At 46.6% G+C, this 24,684-nt stretch overlaps 1 protein-coding gene across 1 annotated transcript; it reads right to left on the minus strand.

The window, feature by feature from the left end:
* Positions 1-88: 88 nt before the first annotated feature.
* On the minus strand, positions 89-23,933 carry GDPD4 (glycerophosphodiester phosphodiesterase domain containing 4; the record flags this gene model as incomplete). Its single annotated transcript, XM_082337614.1, has 15 exons — positions 89-166; positions 998-1,080; positions 2,275-2,357; positions 3,484-3,631; positions 5,375-5,532; positions 6,360-6,584; positions 7,140-7,290; positions 8,169-8,251; positions 8,606-8,751; positions 10,318-10,411; positions 13,161-13,259; positions 14,851-14,910; positions 21,596-21,689; positions 22,749-22,852; positions 23,751-23,933. The coding sequence occupies 15 exons, from the start codon at positions 23,931-23,933 to the stop codon at positions 135-137; spliced, it is 1,743 nt and encodes a 580-aa protein (XP_082193740.1). The 3' UTR covers positions 89-134.
* Positions 23,934-24,684: the final 751 nt, after the last annotated feature.

Consider the following 24,684-nt stretch of genomic DNA (forward strand, 5'->3'; position numbering starts at 1 on the left):
TCACCAGGTGGATCTGAGCCCCCCCAGCCAGCCCCCTTGGCAGGCTGGTGTTTGCATTGCAGGAAAGCGCAACAGGGGAGGGTCTGCTCTCCAGTCCTCATCAAGACGGCAGGTCTGCGTCCCCTCCTTGCCCATCAGGCCATGACGGTGGGCATGTCACTGAGCTCTGGAAAAGGGGACACACAGTGAGTTACCAAAACGTCTGCAGTTGTTTTGCCAGCCGTTGTGAGCAAACAGAACCTGGCTGAAAATGCGCGCAGCCCAGGTTGGGCCATTTTGTCTGGATGATAGAGCTCCATGGGTGCAGAAACCTGGTGCATGGGAGGGTCCCCAGCTGATCCCACCCTGCCTTGCAGACCCAAGAGTGCTCAGCACCTCTGGGCTCTCTTTTCACAGCATCACAGAGTAATGCATGTTGGAGGGGATGTCTGGAGGTCTCTGCCCCAACCTCTGCTTGAAGCACTGTCAATTAGATCAGGCTGCTAAGGGCTTTGAACATCTCTGAGGGTGGATATTCCCAACCTGTCTGGGCCCCTGTTCCAGTATCTGACCACCCTCATGGGGAAGGTTTCTTTTTTTTCCCTCTTTATACCTAGTCAAAATTTCCAAGGTTGCAGCTTGTGCTGTTGTCACTGCATATCTGGCTCCATCTTCTCTACACCCTCCCATTAGATGGTTGTAGGCAGTGATAAGATGCCCCTTGACTTTCTCTCCCACTGTGCAAACCCAGATCTCAGATGCCCCGTCCTCCAGCTTAGTGGCCCCACTGAGCTCACTCCCATCTGCCACCATCTGGTACTGGGAGCCTGAACTGGACCCAGTGCCTAGACATGGCCTCACCAGTGCTCAACAGAGGGGAGGAATCACTGCCACCTGCACCCTTATCGAGACAACCCTGGATGCCTCCATCCTTCACCACAGCATGGGCACCCATCGCCAACCCATCCATCAGGACCCTGAGCAGGATGCGGCTCCCAGCTCTCCTTGCCCCACTCACCTGTCCTGAATTTGTTGTAAGTGCCACTCTCCAGCATCGGGCCACCATCATGGGCACAGCAGGAGAAACTCCGCTCTCGCCACCTGCATGGGGCAAAGCACCTGGGTCAGGCCATCGCTTGCTGTGGTTCCCCTCACAGCTCCCTGGGGCCCTGGACACCTTTTTTATACTTTATCACGGCAGGAACAGCCCTGGTATTTTGGGATTTGCTCAGCTCCTTACCGAGAAGGGACTCCAGTGCATGATTGATGTCTAAGCATCCACACTTCACGTGTGCAACAGCATTTTGAAGGCAACTTTGTGACTAAGCCCTTTTTTCTAAGAAATAGTTAAGAGCTCAAAAGTCCCAGAAATGTTTGCAGCCACTGGTTCCTAGGCAGCCAGAGAAATTAAAAATTGTAATTTTGGTGCATTCATAAACCTGACAAACAAGACCACGCAGGGCTCTCAGGCGCTGCTGATGGCAGGGCTGGGAATGCCCTTGCTGCAATGCCAGCCCAGAAGAGGTTGTTGTTTGGCTGGATCAGAAGCAGCTGCAGGGCCCTGGGAAATGCACACACAACATGAACAGGAGCCTGGAGGACACAGGCATGGGAGGGTCTGACCGCGGTGGTGGCGCATTGCAGGGGTGATTGTGAACCACCCTGCAACCTGCAGCCTTGAAAGCAAGCTTCTAAAGCAGGACCTGGGGAAGGACTGCTGAGAGCAGGGCAGGGTGAGAGGGGAAACTGTGCCTGTCCCAGGAACCCCAGTTTCCCCAATTATTAAACAGAGGCAATGTCTTTGATGGCATGGGAGGAAACAACATGTGGTGTCTGAGACACAATCAGACATTTTCATCTGGGAGGATGGATTTCCTCAGGGGCTCTGGCATATGCAGACACCACACAGGGTCCTCAAATATTAACACTGAGGGCTTTCCTCCTAAGTCAATCCAATGCAACAGTGTATATATAAATAGTAAGAATAGAAAAATCAGTTCCTTTCTCAGCCCATCAGCTTTGGTAACTGGTTTGTGTTGCTACTGTAAACCCACCAGGTCTCCACTGAATCCTGAGGGTAGGCGATGCCTAAGCTGCCAAAATGGAAACGGAAAATGAGAGCAAGGAGTAGCAGAGAGGTTTTTGGAGACTTTTAGGGCTTTCTTCTAGTTCCTGAAGAGAAAAGAAATGTTCTCAAAAGTAGTTTTAACCCTTCAGATCACCTGAAAGCATCCCTCCTTCCCTCCACCTGGTGCAAAAGATCAGGTTAGCATGGCCATTAGCAACTCTAGTTACCAGTGCAGAGCAAAGATGAGTGAGATGAGGAGCACAGAGGTCAGATCAGTCAGGATCCACATGATGTTGTACTGCTGTGGAGTCTGGAAAAGAACAACAGAGGACGTGTCCACCACCAAGGAGCCCGAGCTATGCAAAAAAGTTCCTCAAACTTTCTTGCTGCTTGACTATAGCAATTCTGCAGCCTGGTGTGCATGTGCAGTAACATCTCTCAGGTGCTTAAAGCATTTGGTGGCTTTTCAAAGTGGCCACCCCCTAGTAGGTGTTGGTGCCACATCATCGTCTCTCATAAAAGCAGATCTGCTGGGTGGCCAAGAAGATTGGACCACATCACAGTGAATTTAAGAGGGACCTATTGTTTGTACAGGCAGGCCCTTTAGTTCTCTCTGCTCCCCTCCAAAATAAACGTCAACTGGTGGCATCTAATTTTCCCTGGCAAAATTGTCCTTTAGTGAACACCACAGAGGGTCTGGGGTGGCTCCTGCTTTAAGTCTAAGAGCATCTGAAGATTAATCTTGAGACTGGACCTCCACCCACCCTCAGAATGGACTGAAACACTGCAGTTTTCTGGATGCGTGCATCATAAAATCTACTTCAAGAGTGTGAAGCCAGTTATTCAAAGTAGTAATCTTTAGTCTTCAGGGACTCTGGTGGGACCAGTGCCCCAGGTGCTCCTTAGCCCTACAGGTTGTCCAAGGCAGAATAGGGAACAGACAAATTATGTGGAAAAAAATTCCTCCCAGCAAGGAAGGGTTATTTCTATGGTTGTTTCCCTTGGGCTTGTGGCACCAGACCAAGTCAGAGAGGGGTGGTGGGAGGCCCTGGGAAATGAGGAACTTCTGATATCAATAAGGTGCTTCAAAAGCTTAGAAATGGAAATCCTCTTGCATTAGCTACATGTGCTCTCAAAGGCTCTTCCTTTCTCCCCACACAAGTCTCAATATGACTTCTTTTCCCTCATCTCAAGGTCTAAGTTGCAAATCCTAACAAGCGGGGTACTTCTACCTGGGCCAAGCGAAAAGAGGAGAAGGGTATGGTGATTCCCTGGAGTGGCTCACAGGTGCCAGCTAAGCTAGGTTTCAACTCAGGTCCTTTTCACACAGAGTCATCTCCCTTATCCATGCATGAACTGGCCCGTAGTCTCCAAAGGTAACCATGAACATCCCAACCCTACTTCCTATCCCTGGGAGGGGGAGGGTTTTCACTTACCATGAGGAAGAGTGGCTGGCTGAGATTCTTCAGGGTGTGGACGGCATTGGTGGTCACAGAATGTGCCCCAGAGCACCACGCCAGGGAGAAAAGCCATGGCTCATTGACCACATAGAGGTTGGTGGTGATGTTTGCTTCAGCGTATTTCCTTTAAAAGACCAAAAGGCAATAGACTTCCTTAAGAAAAGCAAGGAGGACAGTACTCCCTTTGAGCTGAATCAAGGAGAAATGACAATTCTCTGTAGGAAAGGCTTGCTTTAGGACCTAAATAAAGAATAGAAAAGAAGGCCAAGCAGCCAATAATTACTCATTCACAATTGGCCAATACAGAATACCTGATCCGCTGGAGGCAAATGCAGTTAAAATGTCCAACAGGTCAAAACTTTGCTTGCCCCTCTGCCATATGGATCGATGCAACGATGCGCTTGTCACCTCCCAATAGTGTGTTTGAAACCACCTTGAAGCTGGCTACTCATGTTTGTTATGTTTGCAGCATCAGCTGGCCACTTGTCAAGTTCTTATTAGGTATTAAAACTTAATATGAAGAGAGACCATTCTCTGTACAATGCTAAAGGAATGTACCCTCAGTATTAGCATTTGTAAATCTACCTAGGATCTACCCAGGATTTACCCAAATGGATCTACCTAGGATTTTAAATTCTGTGAAAATTACCATTGAGAAAACATGAACATTACTCTCATCCAAAGAATTAAACTTTTTTTTTTCTTCTTTTTCAAAAATTAGAGTTCAATATTTCTGTGCACAGGAAAGAGCAAAAAAAATTCTATTTACAAAAGGAGAGCTGGACGGGTAAGACTGGGGTTTTTTTTTTCTTTTCATTTTTTTCTTTTTTTTTTTCCTTTTTGTTTTCCTTTTTTTTTTCCCTTTTTTTTTTTTCTTTTTTTTTCATATGAGAAACATTTTGGAAACTCCTGCAACGAATGTGGAGCCTTTCATTGGTGAGATATTTTCAGCGTGTCACAAGCAACAGAGTACTCGTAGCAACAGAGACAAGAAATGAAGTTTCCAAAACACCAGCTACAAGAGGGTGACGGTCTCTCACCACGGCGTTTCACACTCACACTGGTGTTTGTGGAAGAACCATGGGACGTTAAATAGTTGTTCATTCTCCATGATTCAGTGTTGGTGGGACTGGGGATGGCATGAAGAGAAGGACAAGAAATCAGGAGACAGCTGTGTTATTCTGCTCAGAAGATCCTCAGATCCTGGTCAAGTAAATACGGACTTGGGGGCAGGAGAGTGTAATTACATATGCCACCTCTTGGCCACACACAGGGTCACCAGTAGGAGTGAACTGCTGTCCTTCACCTCCAAAATGCAACAGAGATGGCCACTTGATCTAAAGGAGCTCTTCCTAAAATGCTATAGATGCTGGAGCTGGTCACTGGAGGGAGACATTGCCACACACATGAGGCAAATGTACACCTGACGCAGTCCACCGACTGTATCATAGAATCATAGAATCATAGAATCGTCAAGGTTGGAAAAGACCCTTAAGATCATTGAGTCCAACCGTTAACCTATCAATCACTGCCAAGTCCATCTATACCATGTCCTCGAGCACCACATCTATCCGTTCTTTAAATACCTCTAGGGATGGAGACTCAACCACTGCCCTGGGCAGCCTGTTCCAATGCCTGACCACCCTCTCGGTGAAGAAGTTTTTCCTGATATCTAACCTAAACCTCCCCTGGCGCAGCTTGAGGCTGTTTCCCCTCGTTCTATCACTCGTTATTAGGCAGAAGAGACCAATCCCAACCTCGCTACAACCTCCTTTCAGGCAGTTGTAGAGAGAAATAACGTCGCCCCTCAGCCTCCTCTTCTCCAGGCTAAACAACCCCAGTACTTGGGGCTGAAACTGCAACCTACCGGATATCTTCACTGGACATTTCCGTGTAGGCCAGATTGAGTTTGACAATATTGTCCATCAATAGGTCTTCAACTGGGGCCTTACTGCCCAGTGTCTGCTGAAACCCAGGAGCAACAGACTGAACAAAGGACCTCATGTCATTTTCCAGCCATAGGACCTGCAGGCAACAAGAGGACCCAGTGAATTCCCAACGGACTTACTAATATGCCTTGCCCTTCGCACAAACCCAGTAAAGATAAGGTCTTGAGGAGCTTAACCCAGCCTGTCAAATGATGTATTTCTTTCAATGATCAAAGAACCTCTGGATGCAGGGTTAAAACTTGCAAGCCACTTTCATCAAGAAATAAGTAGTCACTGTTCCTTGCTTATCAACTTGAAATCAGTGAGTACATTTCACACAGCCCAACAAAAGATGCGGTGTTTGAAATGGATGAAAAGACAGCTTTGGTTTATGGGAAAGCCAACAGAAAATATTCTGTTCTCCCATTCTCCCAGCATGGGAGAAGAGAACTTCAGCAGATACAAATCAGTGTAACTCCCCAGAAATCAATGGATACATAACCTCATCCACATGGATTTAGCATCCATCCCAAGCAAGGAATTCCCTGGGGAAGGAGGAAGGCAATGAAAGCTCCCAGCTCCCTGTATTTTAGTTTAAGCCAGGAGTTTCTATACAATATATAAAATAAGCATGGGCGGCAGGGAGTAGGCTGCCAGTTATTACAGTGATGAAAGGATGCCGTTTTGGGGGCTAAGGCATCAGCTGGTATATACACTGGCTTATTTCCCTGACCTGCTGTAGGGTTACACCATTTTGTACCTGCTGAGGAACCGATAGTAGGAATATACTCCAAATGTTGCCTCTTAAAACAAGTGAAATGAAAGGGACCGGAATTTATGCAGGTGAAATCATGCAGGGTATGACCCCAAAGTCCCAATTCAGAGAGCAAGAAAAAAGGCTACAGAGGAGTGAGGCCACCCTACCAGATGGGGTCTAATCCCCGACTCGTTGAGGATGACTTCCAGGGTTCTGTTGATCCAGGAGTTCCTGTAAGGATGTTTCTCTGGAGGGCGGTAGAGATCAAATATCACAACTTTATTCTGACTGTCTGCGAGGCGCAAGAAATTACTTAGCTTGTAAATTGACTGATTCATTGCCTGGTTTTGATCTGCCCTTGACAGGGAGCCCATGCATGAAAATGGTTTGTCCTAGAAATAAACAGATATAAGAAAGGAAATCAGTCAGGCAGTCACCTCTGGGAGTCAGCTGCATGCAAAAAACTCATATCTCTAAAAAGGAAAAAGTTTGACATCAGCCCTCACTAGGTGAGGATATTTTATTTTGCTTAGCTCCTCTACCTGAGAAACAAGGGACATTAACCCAGGCTGTGACGACACTGCTTCTGGGACCTAAATTGTGCAGTTCACAGCTAGTTCTGCTGTGTTTCTCTGTCCTACCGTGTTAACTGTGACTGTTATCCACAGCACCTTGCACAAGTAGCTGTTGTCTTCTTCCCCTAGACCATGTGTTCTGCTGCTGCCATGACAAGGAGCCAGAAGAACACCCACCCACCAATTGTTATAGGTCTCCTAAGCCTAAAAGCCAACTGGACAAAGCAAGGAGACCCCAACTAAAGGATTTCTACTGACTTCTCTGAGTTTTGGCTCAACCAGTAGTTCCTCTCCTAACATTCATGCTATTAAGTAGCAGCCAGCTGGTGTCTTTTCTACATCCAGTTGATGGTAGCCCTTTATGGTGCTTACCTTAAGGAACCATGTTCCAGCATTCAACTCCTGCAGGGTATCCCAGGAGAATAACGCAGCATTTTGAGCAGTGTCATTGGGGTAGACTTCCTTGATGTTAGTTGTCCTCCTCAAGGTACTGTCATGCATGAGGAAAGGAACCCCATCATAGCTGTTGGAGAGCAAGAGTTCAGGTCACCTCGGGTGCAGGTTCATTCATGGCATGAGCAGACTCATGGCAGGTCAGAAGAATATGTGGGCCATCGTGAATGCAGCAGTACAGGCTCCCTCAGTGCAGAGGGTGGGATAGGGAGGAAGGCTGTGGCTCAAGACACCAGGTTATTTCCAGCTTAAATACTGCTGGGTGACCTCGGAGAAATCATGCCTGTCTGTGCCTCAGTTTCCTCAGGGGCAAAGTGGAGATGGTGGCATTTATGCCTGCTAGCGCCCCCCCAAAATGGATAGTAACTTATGGTTGAAATATCTTTTTTCTGATACCAAAGTGTTTCTATGGCTTTCAGAAGACTGAAGTGTAAATGCACAGTGATGGAAAGGCAAAATTTTCTCTTACAGAAAGGTCCACATGAGCAGAGCACCTAAGCATTAGTATTTTTCTCATTCAGTGCCTGGAAACTGCTCATCCTGCACAGCATGTTAGCAATTCATGGCAATGGGTCCCCCAAACAAAGGCAATTAAAGATCTAATAATTAGGACAATGCTGTCACCAGTCTGAACACAACTTTCTATTGGTTTGTAGGCCTGATACAACCCTCACTATGGCCTGGGAGTCAGACTAGGGTAGGGACTTGTCTTTATACTCTGCAAAGCATTTAAAATATACTGTAGAAATAATGATTGTTAAATCAATAGCTACAGCTTATTGACTTGCCTGAGAACAACCATGCCCTACAGCCCCTATCATCATGCACCAACTGAGGGACCCAGTCCCAGCCATCAGTAAAACCTCATTGCCTGGAGTGACACATCTCCAAAGCCAGCTCTTAGAAGAAGCAGCGTATAGTCTGTGAGATGCGATGTTTTCCCCTTACCTAATGGTGACATCTGTTTCAAGACCATCCCCACCATGTTCAATTGTCTTCTGAAATGACATCTCAGTGTTTTCTGGTGCCAGCTGAAAAAAAAAAAAAGCACATGAGCAGATCATTTTCAAACACACTCTGGGGGACTCTGTAAGTACTTTCTGTCTCTTTGTAACACTTCTGTTCTTTATTAAGGGACCATCATTATCTTCTTAAAGTCTACCGTTTGTTTTCTTCCACTTCAGCCACCAAACCCATCTTGTCCCTCAGAAACGGTGTTACCCTTGTTAGCAAACCCATGCAGTGATGCCTTTGGCATGCAGTTCCAAATGGAAATGTCTCCCCTTCCACCCTCCACAGATTTAATGGAAAAAAACAGATGATGATGATGAAGGTAGGAAGACACAGGATGAAGAAATGATGTACAATAACTTTTCCAGACCTACCATTGGTGCTCCACGGTGTCCAATGAGGGCTGGCTTTGGTCCAAGTGTCCCCATCTCTCTGATGCAAGGAGAGTACATCCCCAGAGGTATCAAGAAAAGAAAGAGAAGGATAGCCAGGTATGGACCAACAATTATCACCTGAACAACTGAAAGAATTTGAAGGAGGAAGGCTAGAGTTAATCCATGTCGTAATGTACGGGTTTGCCTTGCGGCTTGACTTTTAATACAGCCCTCCAGCTAAGTAGCTGTTGGGCTTTGTCCCATCCCTTTATCCATCCCTTTTCCCCCTAATTTTCACTTTCTCTCCAAACAATGCAACCCAGGAAAACAAGCTGGTCAAAGCAAGGATGTGGGCTGTCTGAGTCAGGACTGCAGGTTTTGTGCTTTAATTACATCTCACTATGCCTCCCAGCAAGACATGGCCTTAATTTCTTTATCTTGAGAGGTGGTGCAATGAAATCCATCTCCATCTGTACAAAACCAATCCTCAACAGGAGGATGCTATTTTTTTTCTTACTCAGACGAGAACAAGCAACATTTTGAAGTTTCATTCACAGTGAAGAAGAGGAGGAACCTTTCTCCTTCAACTATGTTACATCCCCTTAAGGTGAATACTTCCCTAGTTCGTTCAGGTTGCTGTCAGTGACCGTCTGTGTGTGGCCTACAGAACCTTACAGACTGACTGCACAGGTATTGCCTCTCAGAAACTTGTCAACTCATTACCTACGGTTTTCTCTGGAGTCTGTTGACACATTGCCCCAGAGTCCCAGTGAGCCTTCACCTCAGGGAACAAAACAGTTCCTCTGAGAAATGAGCACCTATGCACCAACATCTCTTCCTCGAATGGGTACCACCACCCCTCTGTGCATTGTACCAGTGGACTCACACCAAGCTGGTGTATTGAGCTGAGAGTCCATTAGGCATGGTGGACTGTAACATCTAGGGTCCCAGCATATTCCCCATGCAACCTCCCCAGCTGTAGTTTAATAAGAAAAATCTTGGGCAGGCAAAAAAAATGCTTTCACCAGCCCATTCTGTCTTTGATTTTGATTACAAATCAACATCTGCAGATGGGTGTCATGTAGATAATTTTGGCTATATGGAGAGACTAGATCAGAGACAAACAGCCAGTTTCAGAGCCAGGCTCTTCTGTAGTTGTTCCTGGCATCTGGCCCACTACTTGGTCACACTTCTCAGAAGCAGACAGGACTTGCCATGGGATAACACTAGGAACTGATCAAAATGCTCTTTCCCCTATCTCAGCTGGCTTCTCCTGAGATGCACTAGTCTGAAGTGGATATTGACTGGACTGGAGATCCCTTCCGAGACAGCAAAGCTGAGTATAGCAAGCAAAGGCCAGCAAAGAGAGCTGCTACTGGCTGCTTTCTGCTGCAGAGGGCTGACCAAATTTCCATGCATGACTCAGAACGTGGGTACTTCTGCTAACCTCCTCCATCTCAAGGCAGGTCACTGCCTTGGTATAGGCCAAAACTGTGCAAGGGAGCATGCAAACCAGTAACACATCTGGACAGCCACAGGACAGTGTGCAGCCCAAGCTTCAGCCCCCCAGTAATTTCCCTGGGATACATAAAGGCTAAAAGTCATCTCCAGCTGGAGTGCAGGTATGGGAGGAAAGGGCTCCTGCAAACCTGTTTTCCCACACTGATATATGTCTTTTGTCATGTAAGGAGCAGCAAGCAGAGCTACTGTACCTTTCTTATCTGCTCTGATGGCATGAAGAGCCACGGGCCAGGACAGGAGGACCATGACGGTTATTGCCCCTATGTGGAGATAGGGAGCTGTGATCTGGCAAGGAGAGAAAAGGATTTTAGTCAAAGAATGAAGTGTGGAGACAGGTGGAAACAAACCCCAACACAACTACAGCCTTCCATCTGGATGGGCTCCTGCTGCAGATACCAGCAGTTCAACCTCTCCCCTGCACCCAGTTTGGATCCACCAAACACCTCTGCAGTTGGGGCAGAGATATGTGCCCCCAGTCAGGCCAGCTCCTCGGGCTAAGGAGTGCTCCTCACTGCAGCACGCAGCTCTCCTTTCTCCTGAGTCAGCTGAAGGGGACAAGGCTGTCTTCACCCATGAGAACGCAATCGCCATTACTGCTATGCCATAATTCATGAGCATCTTCCAGACAGCAGACAGTTTAATTCAATCTAACCCAATCCAATCCCATCCAGGTAATAGTCATCTCCACACCACACTGCAGCTAAATCATTAAACTGATGTCGACAAGCCTGAGTGATAAAATGTGGTATTTACACCTGCATGGAACTAACTATTGTGGTATAAGAGAAGTAGTTAATCTGGTATGTGCCTGATCGTGGACATAATTGGACTCCATGCAGCACCTAGTTTCATATATTATCAATATATTCCAGAAAAATAATTCATTTTCATTTATTTCAAAGCATTTAATTCACTTGCATGAGAGCTAATTGCATTGTTTATCTTTTTTTTTTTTTTTACTTTTAACTTAAAGTGTAGATATTTTTGTTGATTTAGTAACACAAAACAATATATTCATTCAGTGCTTATGCTATATTAGATAATACCTATTGCTGGACAGATAAAGTAATTTGACTTGATTTCTTTGGTCCTAAAGATTAAATAGGAAGATCAGAAGCTAAGAATCACTTCTCTGCTTATCATGAATGCATGAGCAGAGCAGAAAACAAAGCAGAAATAGTTTGACACTGAATGGATGCTCTTCACTCAAGTAGTGTTGATATGACACACCTTTCATAAAACTAGGGAAATCTGTCAAAGAAACTAATCCATCATTTTCTCATGCTCATCAGTGCCCCGTGGTTTCTGTTCCAGCTAGAAATGAGTTATAAAGGCATGTGCTAGGGAAAAAATTTATTCAGATGCAAGCCTGTCCTATTGCTTAGTCCATGCCTGAGTCTCTAAGCTGGAAGGGCTGAAGAAAGCAGCAGTCACTGAGAGATGTTATCGCCTGTGATACTGTCTGCCCTGGACACTTGATACCAACATCTTTCAATTAGAAGCAGAATTCAGTTGTGTAAATAGAGGTGCCATCTGAGACGTCCAGGATATTTGAGATAGCTTTGCAAGGCTAATGGACATGACACAGGATCTACAAGAGATTCATGTCCTTTGGGAACAGCAGCGGGAGGCCATGTGAAGCATCTCAAAGGGCATGAACACCTAAAATAAACAGCACCTGTCAGGAACCCAAAGGCTTTTGTGTCTCCTTCTCCTCATCCACCTCTCCTGGAAACATCACATCTCAAAGAGACTTCTCTAACTCTGGAGCTACCAATTGATTCCTCTTCCCATCCATATTCATTGTGCTCCCAATGTTCACAAGCAGTAAGCCACATGGGGGAGAGGTGATATGCCCAAATAACATCTGCAAGGCAGCTATGTAGTCAAAGGCTTCATACTTCCTTCCTAATACACGTGGGGACCTGGATGCTCAGACACTAAACAGCACTGGGCAGCTCTAGCCTCCATCTTCAGACCTGCTGAGAGTTGAGGAGGCCAGCAGACCATGCACTCTGACCTCCTGCATAGAATCATAGAATCATTTAAGTTGGAAAAGACCCTTAAGATCATTGAGTCCAACCGTTAACCCAGCACTGCCAAATCCACCATGTCCCTAAGCACCACATCTACCCGTCTTTTAAATACCTCCAGGGATGGAGACTCAACCACTTCCCTGGGCAGCCTGTGCCAGTGCTTGACAACCCTTTCAGTGAAGAAGTTTTTCCTAATATCCAACCTAAACCTGCCCTGGTGCAGCTTGAGGCCATTTCTTCTTGTCCTATTTCTTGTTACTTGGGAGAAGAGACTGATCCGCACCTTGCTACAACCTCCTTTCAGGCAGTTGTAGAGAGCAATGAGGTCTCCCCTCAGCCTCCTCTTCTCCAGACTAAACAACCCCAGTTCCCTCAGCCGCTCCTCATAAGACTTGTGCTCTACACCCTTCACCAGCCTCGTTGCCCTTCTTTGGCCACGCTCCAGCACCTCGATGTCATTCTTGGGGTGAGGGGCCCAAAACTGAACACAGTATCCCACAGGTTGTCCCACCTGACACCAGCATTCCCCACCTGCTCCCCAAAAACTCAGTGCTGTCCTGCCCTCAGGACATGAAGCTCTTCTGAGTCGCAGAAGACTGAGACTGTGCTAATGCTAAAGCTGCTGAACTGGCAGAAGCTGATAAGGGAGAAAGTTCTTGCTTCAGCCACCCTGACAGCCAACGGGGTCTGATTTACCTGCCCTGGGCACCTGGAAATTAACAGTACACCTACAACATTTTTGCCAAAAAAAAAAAAGGATGTGACTTCCCAAATTGAGACATGTTACATCAGACAGCTTGAAACTCCACCTCAGGTCTTGGCTTCCTTTCTCCCAACAGGAAAAGTTAAGTCATAATAAAAGTTTACTCAAAACCACATACCCTGCCAGGAAAACCCATGTGAAAAGCACTCACTATATGGAATACTTTCTACCAATTGCCACAAAATACTTCTATAAATAAGTTGTTCTTTCAAACAGACCTCTCAGCCCCTCATACCTGGAACGACAGGCGGACAGTTTTCCATTGATCTCCCCAGAGTACAGATAATATGAAGAGGGCTGTGATAGAGAAGCCCAGGACAAGAAAAGTCCCAATCTGAGGAGACAAAGAAGACATAAATCAGCTTCAGCATTTCTGCACAGGGTGTGCCATCCATTTGATTCATAGGCTTATTTCAGCAGCTTGGACTTGATACGTTTGGGATGCATGAGCTTGACTATGCCAGTTCAGAGACAGAAAGATCTAATGGGACTAAAACCAGACAACAGAGCTATCGACTGGCTTTTCTGTATGGCAAGACTGATCTTAAGAGTTGGGTACCCAACTAAGGCAGCCCTCAAGACTCCCTCTACAATTATCGGAGAAAGAGAGGAGTTTCTAGAGGTGATCCATTTCCACCTGCTTTATGATGGGAGATACCTCTCTCTCTCTGTTGGTGTAGATGGAGCCTATATGATCATCTTACATTAAATCCCTAACCTGCAGATGGCTACATTCAGAAGTGATTAATGCCACCCAGAAGAGACAGCAACACAGCTTCCTTATGCTGTGAGCTGCTTTGCAACAGGCTTCAGCAAGAGCAAACACTCCCATAATTAAGAAATGAGAGTTCACTCTTCAACCAAAAAAGCGAGGAGGTAGCTCGGTCTATTCTTTGGCTTCTTGCACAGTTTGGTCCCAGCACAGTTGTGATGGCAGGATCTTCTCGGTACATCATCTATCTGCTGAGAACTAAGTGCGAGTAGAAATTGGACCAAGGCCCTAACCATTCTTCCTGGGGATCCCACAGATCAACACCTTAATAATCCACCCCTAATCTCTTCCACCCAAGGATGCAGTCTCATTTTTTTTTTACCAATTGTTCTACATTTTTCTGGTTCTTCTGGAAGCCAATTTTCAATAGCAAAGATGATTGTGTTTCTATTACTTAAATGATGAAACACAGGATCAAGTATCTCCACATTCAGCTATTCCCTTCCACTGCAAGACTTGCAATCACATTATATTCTTCCCCAGACTGCATGGCTAAAGGCTCCTTTTTAAATGCCTTACATAACCTCAAGGATTTCTTAAGGAGGGTGATTCTAATGCATCCTTTCGCAGCAACAGCTCTCCGAGGATTTGTTTCTGCACCTTCAAAACTCCAGGTGGCATTTCCCAAACCACCCAAAGACCAAAAGGCATAAGGCATCGAGATGCCTTGGAAAAGCCAGATTTCTCTTCTGCAGAGATAGCAGCCATTTTTTTCACTGCTGCTGGAGTCCGCTACAGAAAATTACACTGCTTCTCATGGAAACTTTGCTTTTGTATTCATGTTACTACATGTAGACGTGTCAAATATAGACATCTTCACCTGAATGAGTCATCACGAGCTCCTTTTGGAGTCAGTGGGAGAAAAAGGTACTTTAGGTGTGATTCATCTCATCTTAATTTAGATATCTATGACCAGCTGGATGAATTGCATCCTCAGAGGATTCATTTCCCTCCACTGACTGAAAGGGAGTTTAGGTGATCAGCTCAGGTGGAGGTATCATTCTTATGGGTATCTAAAGTCTCCTAAGATTAACCTCTTCCCTCTCTTCATTCTCTCCTGTAATCTAAGATGTTTTTCATGCAGGGAAACACCACAGACTCGGTTGGTTTAAAGCACGGATTAGAGTTACCAGAAAGCCCTGATTCTCCCCACCTTGTGACTCCAGTGTAGGTACAGCTGCTGACCTTCTGCAAGCAAACACATCGCTAGGACCTGGGAAATCAAGAAAAGATTGTTTGCATCCCGGTAGAAGATGGTGAAGTGTGTTCAGTGAGGTACTTCTGGAATTATTCTTGCACTTTACACTAGGTCTTCCTGCACAATGTCAAGGCTGTTAGGGCAGGTGTATGGAGAGAAGTATTTATTGCTACAGTAAAAATGTTTCTGAAATGGCCAAGGACATATCAAGGTCGCCCTGCAGGATCAAAGCCCTTTCACGGGTAACAAATAATTGGGCACTTTGGGGTACACACTTTTAATGACTTTTCTTTGTGAGTACAAATTCTGAAAGAGAAATGATGGCCAGGATCAACTGCTATGGTATGAACCAATACAGCACTAACCTTGCCTATTTTCTGTGCATTTGTTGTGATTAGAGCCATATCAACCATGGGAGAGTGGTTAGGGACTAAAAAATGCCTCCAAAGCACCAGAAAAATACAGAGCAGACAGCAAAGGAGACAATGCTTCCACAGTAATCACAGGAAACACAAGAGACAGGCACATCTCAGAAGAGGGAAAACTGCCTTGGAGACTAAAAGACTCTAGTTTTTGGTGGCTGGGATGTTCCTCCCCTCTGATGGCAAGTTGGAGCACTTGGGGAGGGTTCCTGTGAGGCGTGCCGCAAACACCAGCCAGGGCAGGGGACAACCCAAGAAGCCTTGAACGCCAAGAAGCAAAGGATGAGGAAAGCCAGTCCATGGCTCTGATGGAGAGCTTTTTCAAGTTGACCCAGACCTAAGCATCTGATGAACCTGGTGATGAATTTCACCAGGAGAAGTACCTTGCTGCCATGGAAACACACAGGTCTACGCTCAGGAATCTGAGTCACCTGGGGCAAGCTGCCTGACCTCTGTAAGGGACAGTTTGGGGACCAGTATCACCAGATATCAGAGTTTAAAGAAAAGTGTCTGTTAGTAGACATCAGTGCTCCACTGAGAAGGATCATTTATGATCCAGGTCCCTCCAGACTGTAACACAGTGGGATTGTGTGAAATCAGGACATACAGTTTTAGCGGAAGGGTCTCTGCTCTTCCAAAACACAACTACAAAGGAATGTAAGCTCTTTCCCATCTAACTACAAACACGCTCTCCAGGATCATACTGATTTGAAGCAAGATATAAAGTCAGCAGAGAATACAGATCAGCTTTTAAGCACTTCTTGACACGTTAGCCTCCTTTAATTGAATCCTACACCCAGTACATGATGAGTAACCATGGGAGCAGCTCAGACAGAATTTAATTACTGCTAAAGATCTTAAGCCAGCCCCATTTCAATAAGCCATTTCAGAAAAAGGAAGAAAAAAGGACACTTTCAAAATTGCCCCTTTTCTGCAAGCAATGTTACAAAGAGCTGGTCCTTGCCTAAGGTACAGCCAAACACTTATTTCACAGGCCATTCTCAGCAGGACTCTCCCCTGCTACTGCAGTATAATTTTTGTATGAACGATGCACCACATCTGGGAACGCCATCAGAGGGTGAGCTCATTTTTATGGATGGAAACAACATCTCATTATCAGCTTACAAGAAGAATAATCACCAGGTTTCATCCTCAGAGAGTGAAGAAGGAACTCTTGCAGTTGCATCGCTGGTCACTGTAGGAGAACACATCTTAATGGACCAGTGAGCTGATGTGATGTGGACAAGGTTTATCCTCTGGCACGGTCAGCTTGAGTTGTCTATGCTTTCTGTGTACCCCTGAAGCTTAACATCTCAAGCCGCAATAACCTACTTTCATCCTGCTCCTCAAAAGCTTCTTCAGGACGTGTCCAATATGCTCTTCCATGGAGAGCAGCTGCCTTTAGCAATGTCCCACAGGCTTGCACCTGGAGCAGGACTTCCTCAGGGAAAGGGACAACCAGCACCAGCAGGTCTGGCTTTTCCAAACTGCTTCCATACATATCCTGGGATTGTCTAATACAAGCGAACAAAAGTGTGGGTTTAGGTGAGCGATATGTGTCTGACTATTACTGCTGAGGCTAGAGCCAAGGTCCCTCTTGCCAGCCCCATCATCTCCCTGAATCTTACCGCCTCCAACACTTGCATTCTTCTCTTCTTTAGTATGAGGTGCGGAAGCGTCTCCCCTCCACCATCTACGTGCAAAGTGGTCATTAAGGGATGCTTTCCAGTGGCAAGAGAGATGGATTCGCTGCAAGGGGGATTGCACCTCTGTCTCCCTCTTTTTAAGTGGGTGCATTGACCACAAGGTTATGCTGCAAAAGGATGGACAATAGACCTTTAACCCCTCTCTACTTCAGCATGGGAATGACCTTATGTTTATTTCAATACTTCTGGTGAGGCTTAGGCAGGCTCTGAACCTACCACTACAAGGACATGGAGGCAGGCACCCAGACACTCAGCTCACCTAAAACATCTGCTCACTTAGATGTTCGCAGCAGCAGAATTCAGATCCCTACGTTCACGTTCTGGCAAAAATGCAGCAACTTAGAACATCTCTGGTACCCCAGTCTCTTGGGGGTGGAGGTTTGAGATCACTTTTTGGACTTCAGTGCCAATGTATTATTTTGAGTTCTTTCTTAGCCTACAACTGCAGAGGCCACAACACACCTGAACCTCTTTATATTGTACAGTCACGAGTCACCTCCTCAAAACCTTTGGAACAAAGATGGTTGAACTGCAGAGAGGAAAATATTATGTTGGTGTTTGAAAGACTGAACAAGAAAAGTTCTTTCTTCTCCACTGAGCATGAACTGTTCTTCAATTAGACCCCTCAGCTTAACCTTTTAGCTCTAATGGGGATGAGAAAATTGTCTTGCAGAGTGATAACAATTGAATTAATTGAAACTGATTGTCTAAAAAAAATTACAATGATGCATACGGACGGAGAGTGTCTTTGCACAGACAGCAAGCGCTTTGTTGTGCAGCGTTTGATTCAGCTGCTGGTGGCTGGTGGGCAGAAGAGTGTTTGCTTCAGTGGTTCACAATAAGGTCATGGAAGCAGGCTTGCAGGCTCCAGTGGGGTGCCATCATTAAGGAAGAGGGTATGGTGCTCACAAACAAAAGCAGATCTGCCACTGGTTACTATAAAATCTCTCTGCTCCAACAAGGGCATCAGTGGGCTCAGTTTTCTGATGCGATGGGGGCTGTTGATGCAAAACATCGCAAGGAAGCGTTGCCTGGGAGAAGATCTCCAGTCCTTCCTGCAACACGTGCGGGGATAGTCTCCATCCGGCACGGTTCAACCAGAACACAGGATCTAATTCATCATGGGGGCCTTTTCAGCCATCAGTTGTCTGAAATGTATTACAGCAATCCAGTTCTCATATCGTACCCACAATGATAGATGTATTTAGTTACGGAAGGGCTGAGTGGCACTTACTAGCCTGTGAGGCTGTTGTTAGTGTTTTTCTGGGTGGTTCATCAATGGCTACAGTGAAAGGCAGAAGCTCTGCAAACAGAGATGGAGGGGTGATTCCTAGCAGGTCCTGTTCAGTATCTTCATTGATGATCTGGATGAGGGGATCGAGAGCACCCTCAGTAAGTTTGCAGATGACACCAAGATGACACCAACTTGGGTGGAAGTGTCGATCTGCTGGAGGGCAGGAAGGCCCTGCAGAGGGACCTGGCCAGGCTGGGTCGATGGGCCCGGGCCAACTGTATGAGGTTCAACAAGGCTCAGTGCTGGGTCACACCAACCCCAGGCACCGCTGCAGGCGTGGGGAGGAGCGGCTGGGAGCTGCCCGGCGGGAAAGGGCCTGGGGGTGCTGGTCGACAGCCGCTGGACATGAGCCAGCAGTGTGCCCAGGTGGCCAAGAGGGCCAATGGCATCCTGGCTTGTATCAGGAATGGTGTGGCCAGCAGGACCAGGGAGGTGACAGCGCCCCTGTGCTGGGCACTGGTGAGGCTGCACCTCGAGTGCTGTGTTCAGTGTTGGGCCCCTCACTACAAGAAGGACATCGAGGTGCTGGAGCGTGGCCAGAGGAGGGCAATGAAGCTGGTGAAGGGTGTAGAGCACAAGTCTTATGAGGAGCGGCTGAGGGAGCTGGGGTTGTTTGGTCTGGAGAAGAGGAGGCTGAGGGGAGACCTTATTGCTCTCTACAGCTACTTGAAAGGAGGCTGTAGCGAGGTGAGGGTTGGTCTCTTCTCCCCAGTAACAAGTGATAGGACGAGAGGGAACGGCCTCAAGCTGCACCAGGGGAGGTTTAGGTTGGATATTAGGAAAAACTTCTTCACCAAAAGGGCTGTCAGGCCCTGGCACAGGCTGCCCAGGGAAGTGGTTGAGTCCCCATCCCTGGAGGTATTTAAAAGCCGGGGAGATGTGGTGCTTAGGGACATGGTTGAGTGGTGGCCTTGGCAGTGCTGGGTTAAGGGTCAGACTCGATGATCTTAAGGGTCTTTTCCAACCTTAACGATTCTATGATTCTATGAGTCCTTCTCTGAAAGGAGCCCTGCTGGGATGAGCATGGCCAAGCCACAGTTGTCACAAGACCCTGCATGCAGGCGTGTGACCGTCGTATGACCCCACACGCTTTGAGATAGTGGGAGCATGAATGGTGGTGGTGATTGCTTTCCTCACTCCCCTTTCCTTCAAGACCTAATCCTATTTAGGTAACAGCTCTGATGGTTTGGGGCCTCATGACTCCCAACGCTCACTGCTCAACACAGATACATTGCAGCAATCTTGCTAAATGAGACATGATGACATGGTGATGCAATCAAGCAGGGCAAGTGCCCTTAGAAATACCCAGTAGCTTTGGGTGGGTCGCTTAGCAGCTTCATGAAAGCAATGAGCAAATGGACCCTCACTGCAGGGGCTGTCCCCAGAGCAGAGGCACCTCTGAAGTGTTTCTCTTATAGGACTTGTCTGATCCAAGCTCCTCGTATTCTTTCAGGTTTATCTCTGTTTCACCCTCCTGAGGAAGGCAAGTGCTGTTAGCCTCATTAGATAGAACTGAGATGCTGAGAGGAGGAGGATGTGTCTACACAACAAAGAGTGGGACCAAGACTGAACTGAACCATGTAGGACACCAATTTCACCTCCTAGTTTTCATCTACCTTTCTGGCTTCACTTTGCCCACCATCTGCCCTGATAGCTTGCAGCCATCACATCCATGCTGCCAAAGACATGAAACTCCTTTAAGAAACTCCACTGCTTGGAAACTGGCTCATGTTTGGATCCAGACAGAGCATGACTGAGCTCACACACCAGCCCCAGGGGTCTTCAGGCTCCTCCAGCCCAGGAAATCATCTAAAGTCCGTTTCTAGCATGTGCTATGATGGGTTAGTCTGATCCTGAGCTTGACTCCAGATCCACAGCCTGCTGAGTTATGGTCTCAGAGGCATGCATGTCACACGGGCATCTCTGGCAAAGCTCTGATTTACCCAAAGTAGCACTGTAAATGCCAAACCACCCACACTGTCCCATGACCACTGGGAAAGCCAGGTAGGCTTTGCTGAATAACAGATGTTTAGCCTTCAGCCACCAGGGTGTCACAAACCCCTCGAAATTAAATATTGTTATTTGTCCTACTCAGAGCTCAGTTAGTCCACAGCATTTATGATGCTATTGATCGCTGTGGGCATGGCCAAGCAGTTGTCCTATTTATCACTTTGGTATTTTATTGCTAGCACTAGAATAAAATCAGTATTTATTTGCACTTCAGCAGGGACAAAGGACCCCAGAAACCTGTTGTGTTAGGCACTGCATGAACAAAGCAAAAAGAGATTCCCTGCCATGAGCAATTTACAGACTGACTATATGATGACACATCAGGGAACGGGTAAGAACAGCAGGAATTGATGATAAAAGCTGGTTGTCTTGGTCACAGAGGTGAGTCAAAGCTATAACCTCATCCTCAGCACCTGGCATTTCAAAATGAACGTTGGAGCAGCCATGAGACTGATCGTGGACTCCAGTCCCTGGAGTTAAAGTGATTTCTTAGTCTATAGCTCTGAATGCAGAGGGTGGAAACACAGATGCAGATCTGTCTTTATTTGGGGGGTCCCTATGAGAGAAAGGACAGGGAAAAAGGATAACTAGGTAGAAATTTCAGGAAATGCTTGCTTTTGGTATGTTTCCAGTAACCAAAGCAGACAACAGATCAGAATTCTAGAGAAAACTTCACATGATTTGGAAAAGTGAAGATTTCAGGAAGGTTGCCTCTTTGGGCATAAACTTCAGGAGCATTTTGTGACCACATCTGCAGTCTCTACCTGGAGAGAAACCCTCCAGCAAAGCAGACAGAGTCAAGGCAGCTTCAGTGATAAAGCTCCCCTTCTTCTAGTCAGCACTTTTATTCAGGATTAGAGGAATAACGCAGCTTTGACGACTTATCATCACGGCCACATGACTTGGAGCCCCATACTTCCCTGCTGTCAAAGCAACAATCTTTAGCTTCCCCTAAATCTAAATCCAGCCACTGCTGGCTCGGCTTTCCTTGAGTTCAAGGAGAGACTGAACACATTTATCAAAGGGAAATCATCGAGGGAAATCACATCTGGCTCAGAGACCCTCTGAGCTGAAATTGGTCATCTGCAGGTGGACATGGGGAGAAAGTACCGTAAACACTCGTTGTGTTCCCAGTCTTCCCCTGGTATCCACTGTCTAGGGATCATCCGCAAAGTTAGGCTGAGCTTTGATCTGACCCATTAAAGCCATCCCTATGTTTACTTTTTAGGACTATAAATCACGGTCAGCTTACAAGGAGCGTTACTTACCAATAACAGCGTGATGTATATGAACAAGATTGAAGCCACAATCAGGAGAACAAGAGACCAGAGAAACCAGAAGCCCAGATTCCCATAGTTATACCTAAAAAGCAATAAAATATTATGGTACTGTTTGTGTTTCGCACATGGCTTGGAGGGGAAAAACAGCCCTGTTCCTTGAAATTTTGAAATTTTCAAAGCAATAAAACAAAGAGGGAGGGAGGAATAACCTACCCTGTAACATGCAAAGTGATTCAGAGCCTCCTTCCCCAAATCCATGATTTCATTACCCACCAGACCAACACCCCAATGTGCTGAGGTGGTAAAATACAGGACCAAATGGATGGCCTTGCTCCAGAGAGCTCCTAGCCTGACGGTAAGACACAGAACCTTGCTGCAGACAAGGCAGCCTGGGGAAACAGTAAGATGACATGACCCAGGCCAACAGCCCAACTTGTCTGCTTGTGGTTGTGCAGGGCACTGCAGCAAAAAGGGGATTTGAATCAGGCTTTGAAGGAGAAAACACCAGAAAGCTGGAGGAGCTGCAGAGGGATTGCCCAAGGAGAGAGAGAGGGGGGAAGCTTTACTTTTTACCCAAAGGCTCAATAAGGATGAGTAATATTATTACAGCTTTCCTCCCCATAATATCTGAGCTGTTTTAATTTAATTTTAGGGGCCAGATTTGCATAACTGTTACCTACGTACCGCAGAAGGAAAAGATTTGCATAAATCCCTGCCAGTTATTTCTTACTTTCAAGCCTGGGAACATGCAATTCTCTTTGCAGTGAGATAGCTGGTGCAATGCCTCTGATGCCAGCCACTACATTTCTTCAGAGGGAACAGGGAGGGGGGAAAGACTCAGAGAAGGAAAGGGAAGAGCTATGTAGTCCCCTTCACTCACAATTTTTGTGATGCTGGTTCTCCCCTTTCTCCCAAATTCACACTTAAGAACTGTAGCTAAGCAAAGTGCGGAGTCTCAGCACCTCTGAAGTCACTGGACATTCAATTTGGATGCTGTAACCAAGAATTTAAGGAGCCAAATCTTTGGCTCATGGCTGAAGTGCCCTGCTGCAGCGCAGCTGCTGGGAAGGATGCTCGTCTCTTCCCAGCCACCCTGGGGACCTGCCCGAGGAGTGGGAGAGGAGAAAAAGATGGTACTTACCAGTCAAAGTTATTGTAGTCATTTTTCGCTTCACCCCACATGTACAGAAAGACCAGAGAAAAGCAGAAAGCTCCAACAAGCAATGGGAAAAACACGCATTCCCGCTGGAGAGGGAGAGGAAGGACAAGTGGTCAGAGCCTTATCTACCCCAAAGCAATCAGAGCAAATGGCAGATACTTTTAGGCTGTCCATAGAACATGTGGCTTGGTGCTGGACATCCAAGAGCAGAGATGGAGATGACTTCCCTCCCCTGTCCTCTGTGACCTGGGGGGTGGCCTCAAAAGTGTATTCTGCAGTATTTATTTGCAGAGAAAACAGATCTCATGACTTTGCAAATGAACAGGATTTTAACCACCTCGTGTGAGAGGGAATTGCACTATGCTGCAGCCCTCTACAATATTTACTGCACACCCAGCCCAGATTTTCCTTCTTTAATTTGATCCTATGGCTTTGAGATGTTTCACTGGCCTGGAGGGTTTGGTGCAAGGTTCATAGAATCATAGAATGTCCTGAGTTGGAAGGGACCCACAAGGATCATCGAGTCCTACTCCTGTCCCTGCATAGGACAACCCCAAAATTCACACCATATGGCTAAGGGCGTTGTCCAAATGCTTCTTGAATATTGTCAGGCTTGGCGCCGTGACTACATCCTGGTAGCCTGTTCCAGTGCTCCACCACCCTCTGGGTGAAGAACCTTTTCCTAATGTCCAACCTAAACCTCCCCTGGAATATCTTCCTGCCATTTCCTCGGGTTCTAAGGTTCTTTCCTACCACCACACATTTGTTAGCTGCGTGGTGGCACAGACAAACTGACCCTGCCATGGAAACACAGCAATACATCAATCTCTTAGAGCCAAAATCTAACAACCCAACAGATCTCAGTGGGCTCCAAATGATGCTGGGCAGGGATGCCTTTGGCCCATGGCATCAACCACTTGTCAGCTTGGACTGACCTGTCCCTACACAGAAAGCAATGTCTGTACTGATTTTGAGCTAATTTACCGTCTTGCAGCAGCATTTCCCAGGCTCGATCCTTCCGCGCTGGTACCGCTTCCACCGGCAGCTGTAGAAACCAGCCAGGCAGGAGATGAAGGGCTGATGCTCGTACCTCTGTAGCAAGCGCCGTCGTACCACCTTCAGCTTCCCAAACTTGAGCCTCTTGAGGCTGGTGGAACTGGCCTCCATCTGAGTGGCTTTATCTCATCTTCCTCCTGAAGCAAGACCACAAGTTTTACGGGGCGACTGTAACTCTCCTTTCTTTCTGGGTAAGTTTTTCGTATCAGAAAAAAGAGAGGAAGTTTTCTCAAGAGGATGCTGCAACCAGCAGGAAAGGGTGCTGAAGACACCCCACCTAATTTTATATACCTAAGTGAGATGTCTAACAGAAAAGCATGGTCGTTGCAAGTCCCCTCAGCAGTCAGTGGTGCTCCTGGTTCTAACTTAGCTGTTCCTGATCACCTCTGAGGGAACCTCTGCCTCCTTTTGACTATACAGGGAGCTCTGGGAAATGAAATCACTAACTTAAGCACTCTGTGCAGATTCACAACTTACGTCAGGTGAACCTGAGCCTAGGCTTAGCCATGGGAATTAATTCAACATCACTGTGACCTGGCTGCTCTTGTAGAAAAGGGACTAAAACTCTCCAGGTACCCAGGTCTCTTGTCCTGGCAAAACTGCAGCACTGCAGAGACTGATCCCTTAAGAAAAAGTTATTTCTTGACTGAAATAGCTTTACTTGGCACAGTTTTTCAGAGGTAGAAAGAGTAGCTGTAAAGGTGCGCACATGGGAGATCTGTTCATAATCAAGATTTTAAACAAAGAACTTGGCGGTAAATTGCAACCAAAGTAGTTAACAGTGAAACGGATAGCACAGGGGTTTGTGCCAGCAGAGAGCAGTTCACCCGGCAGGCCACTATCAAGACCACAAAGAAAGATT

This window comes from Platalea leucorodia, assembly GCF_965183815.1.
Source record: "Platalea leucorodia genome assembly, chromosome: 2".
Taxonomy (NCBI): Eukaryota; Metazoa; Chordata; class Aves; order Pelecaniformes; family Threskiornithidae; genus Platalea; species Platalea leucorodia.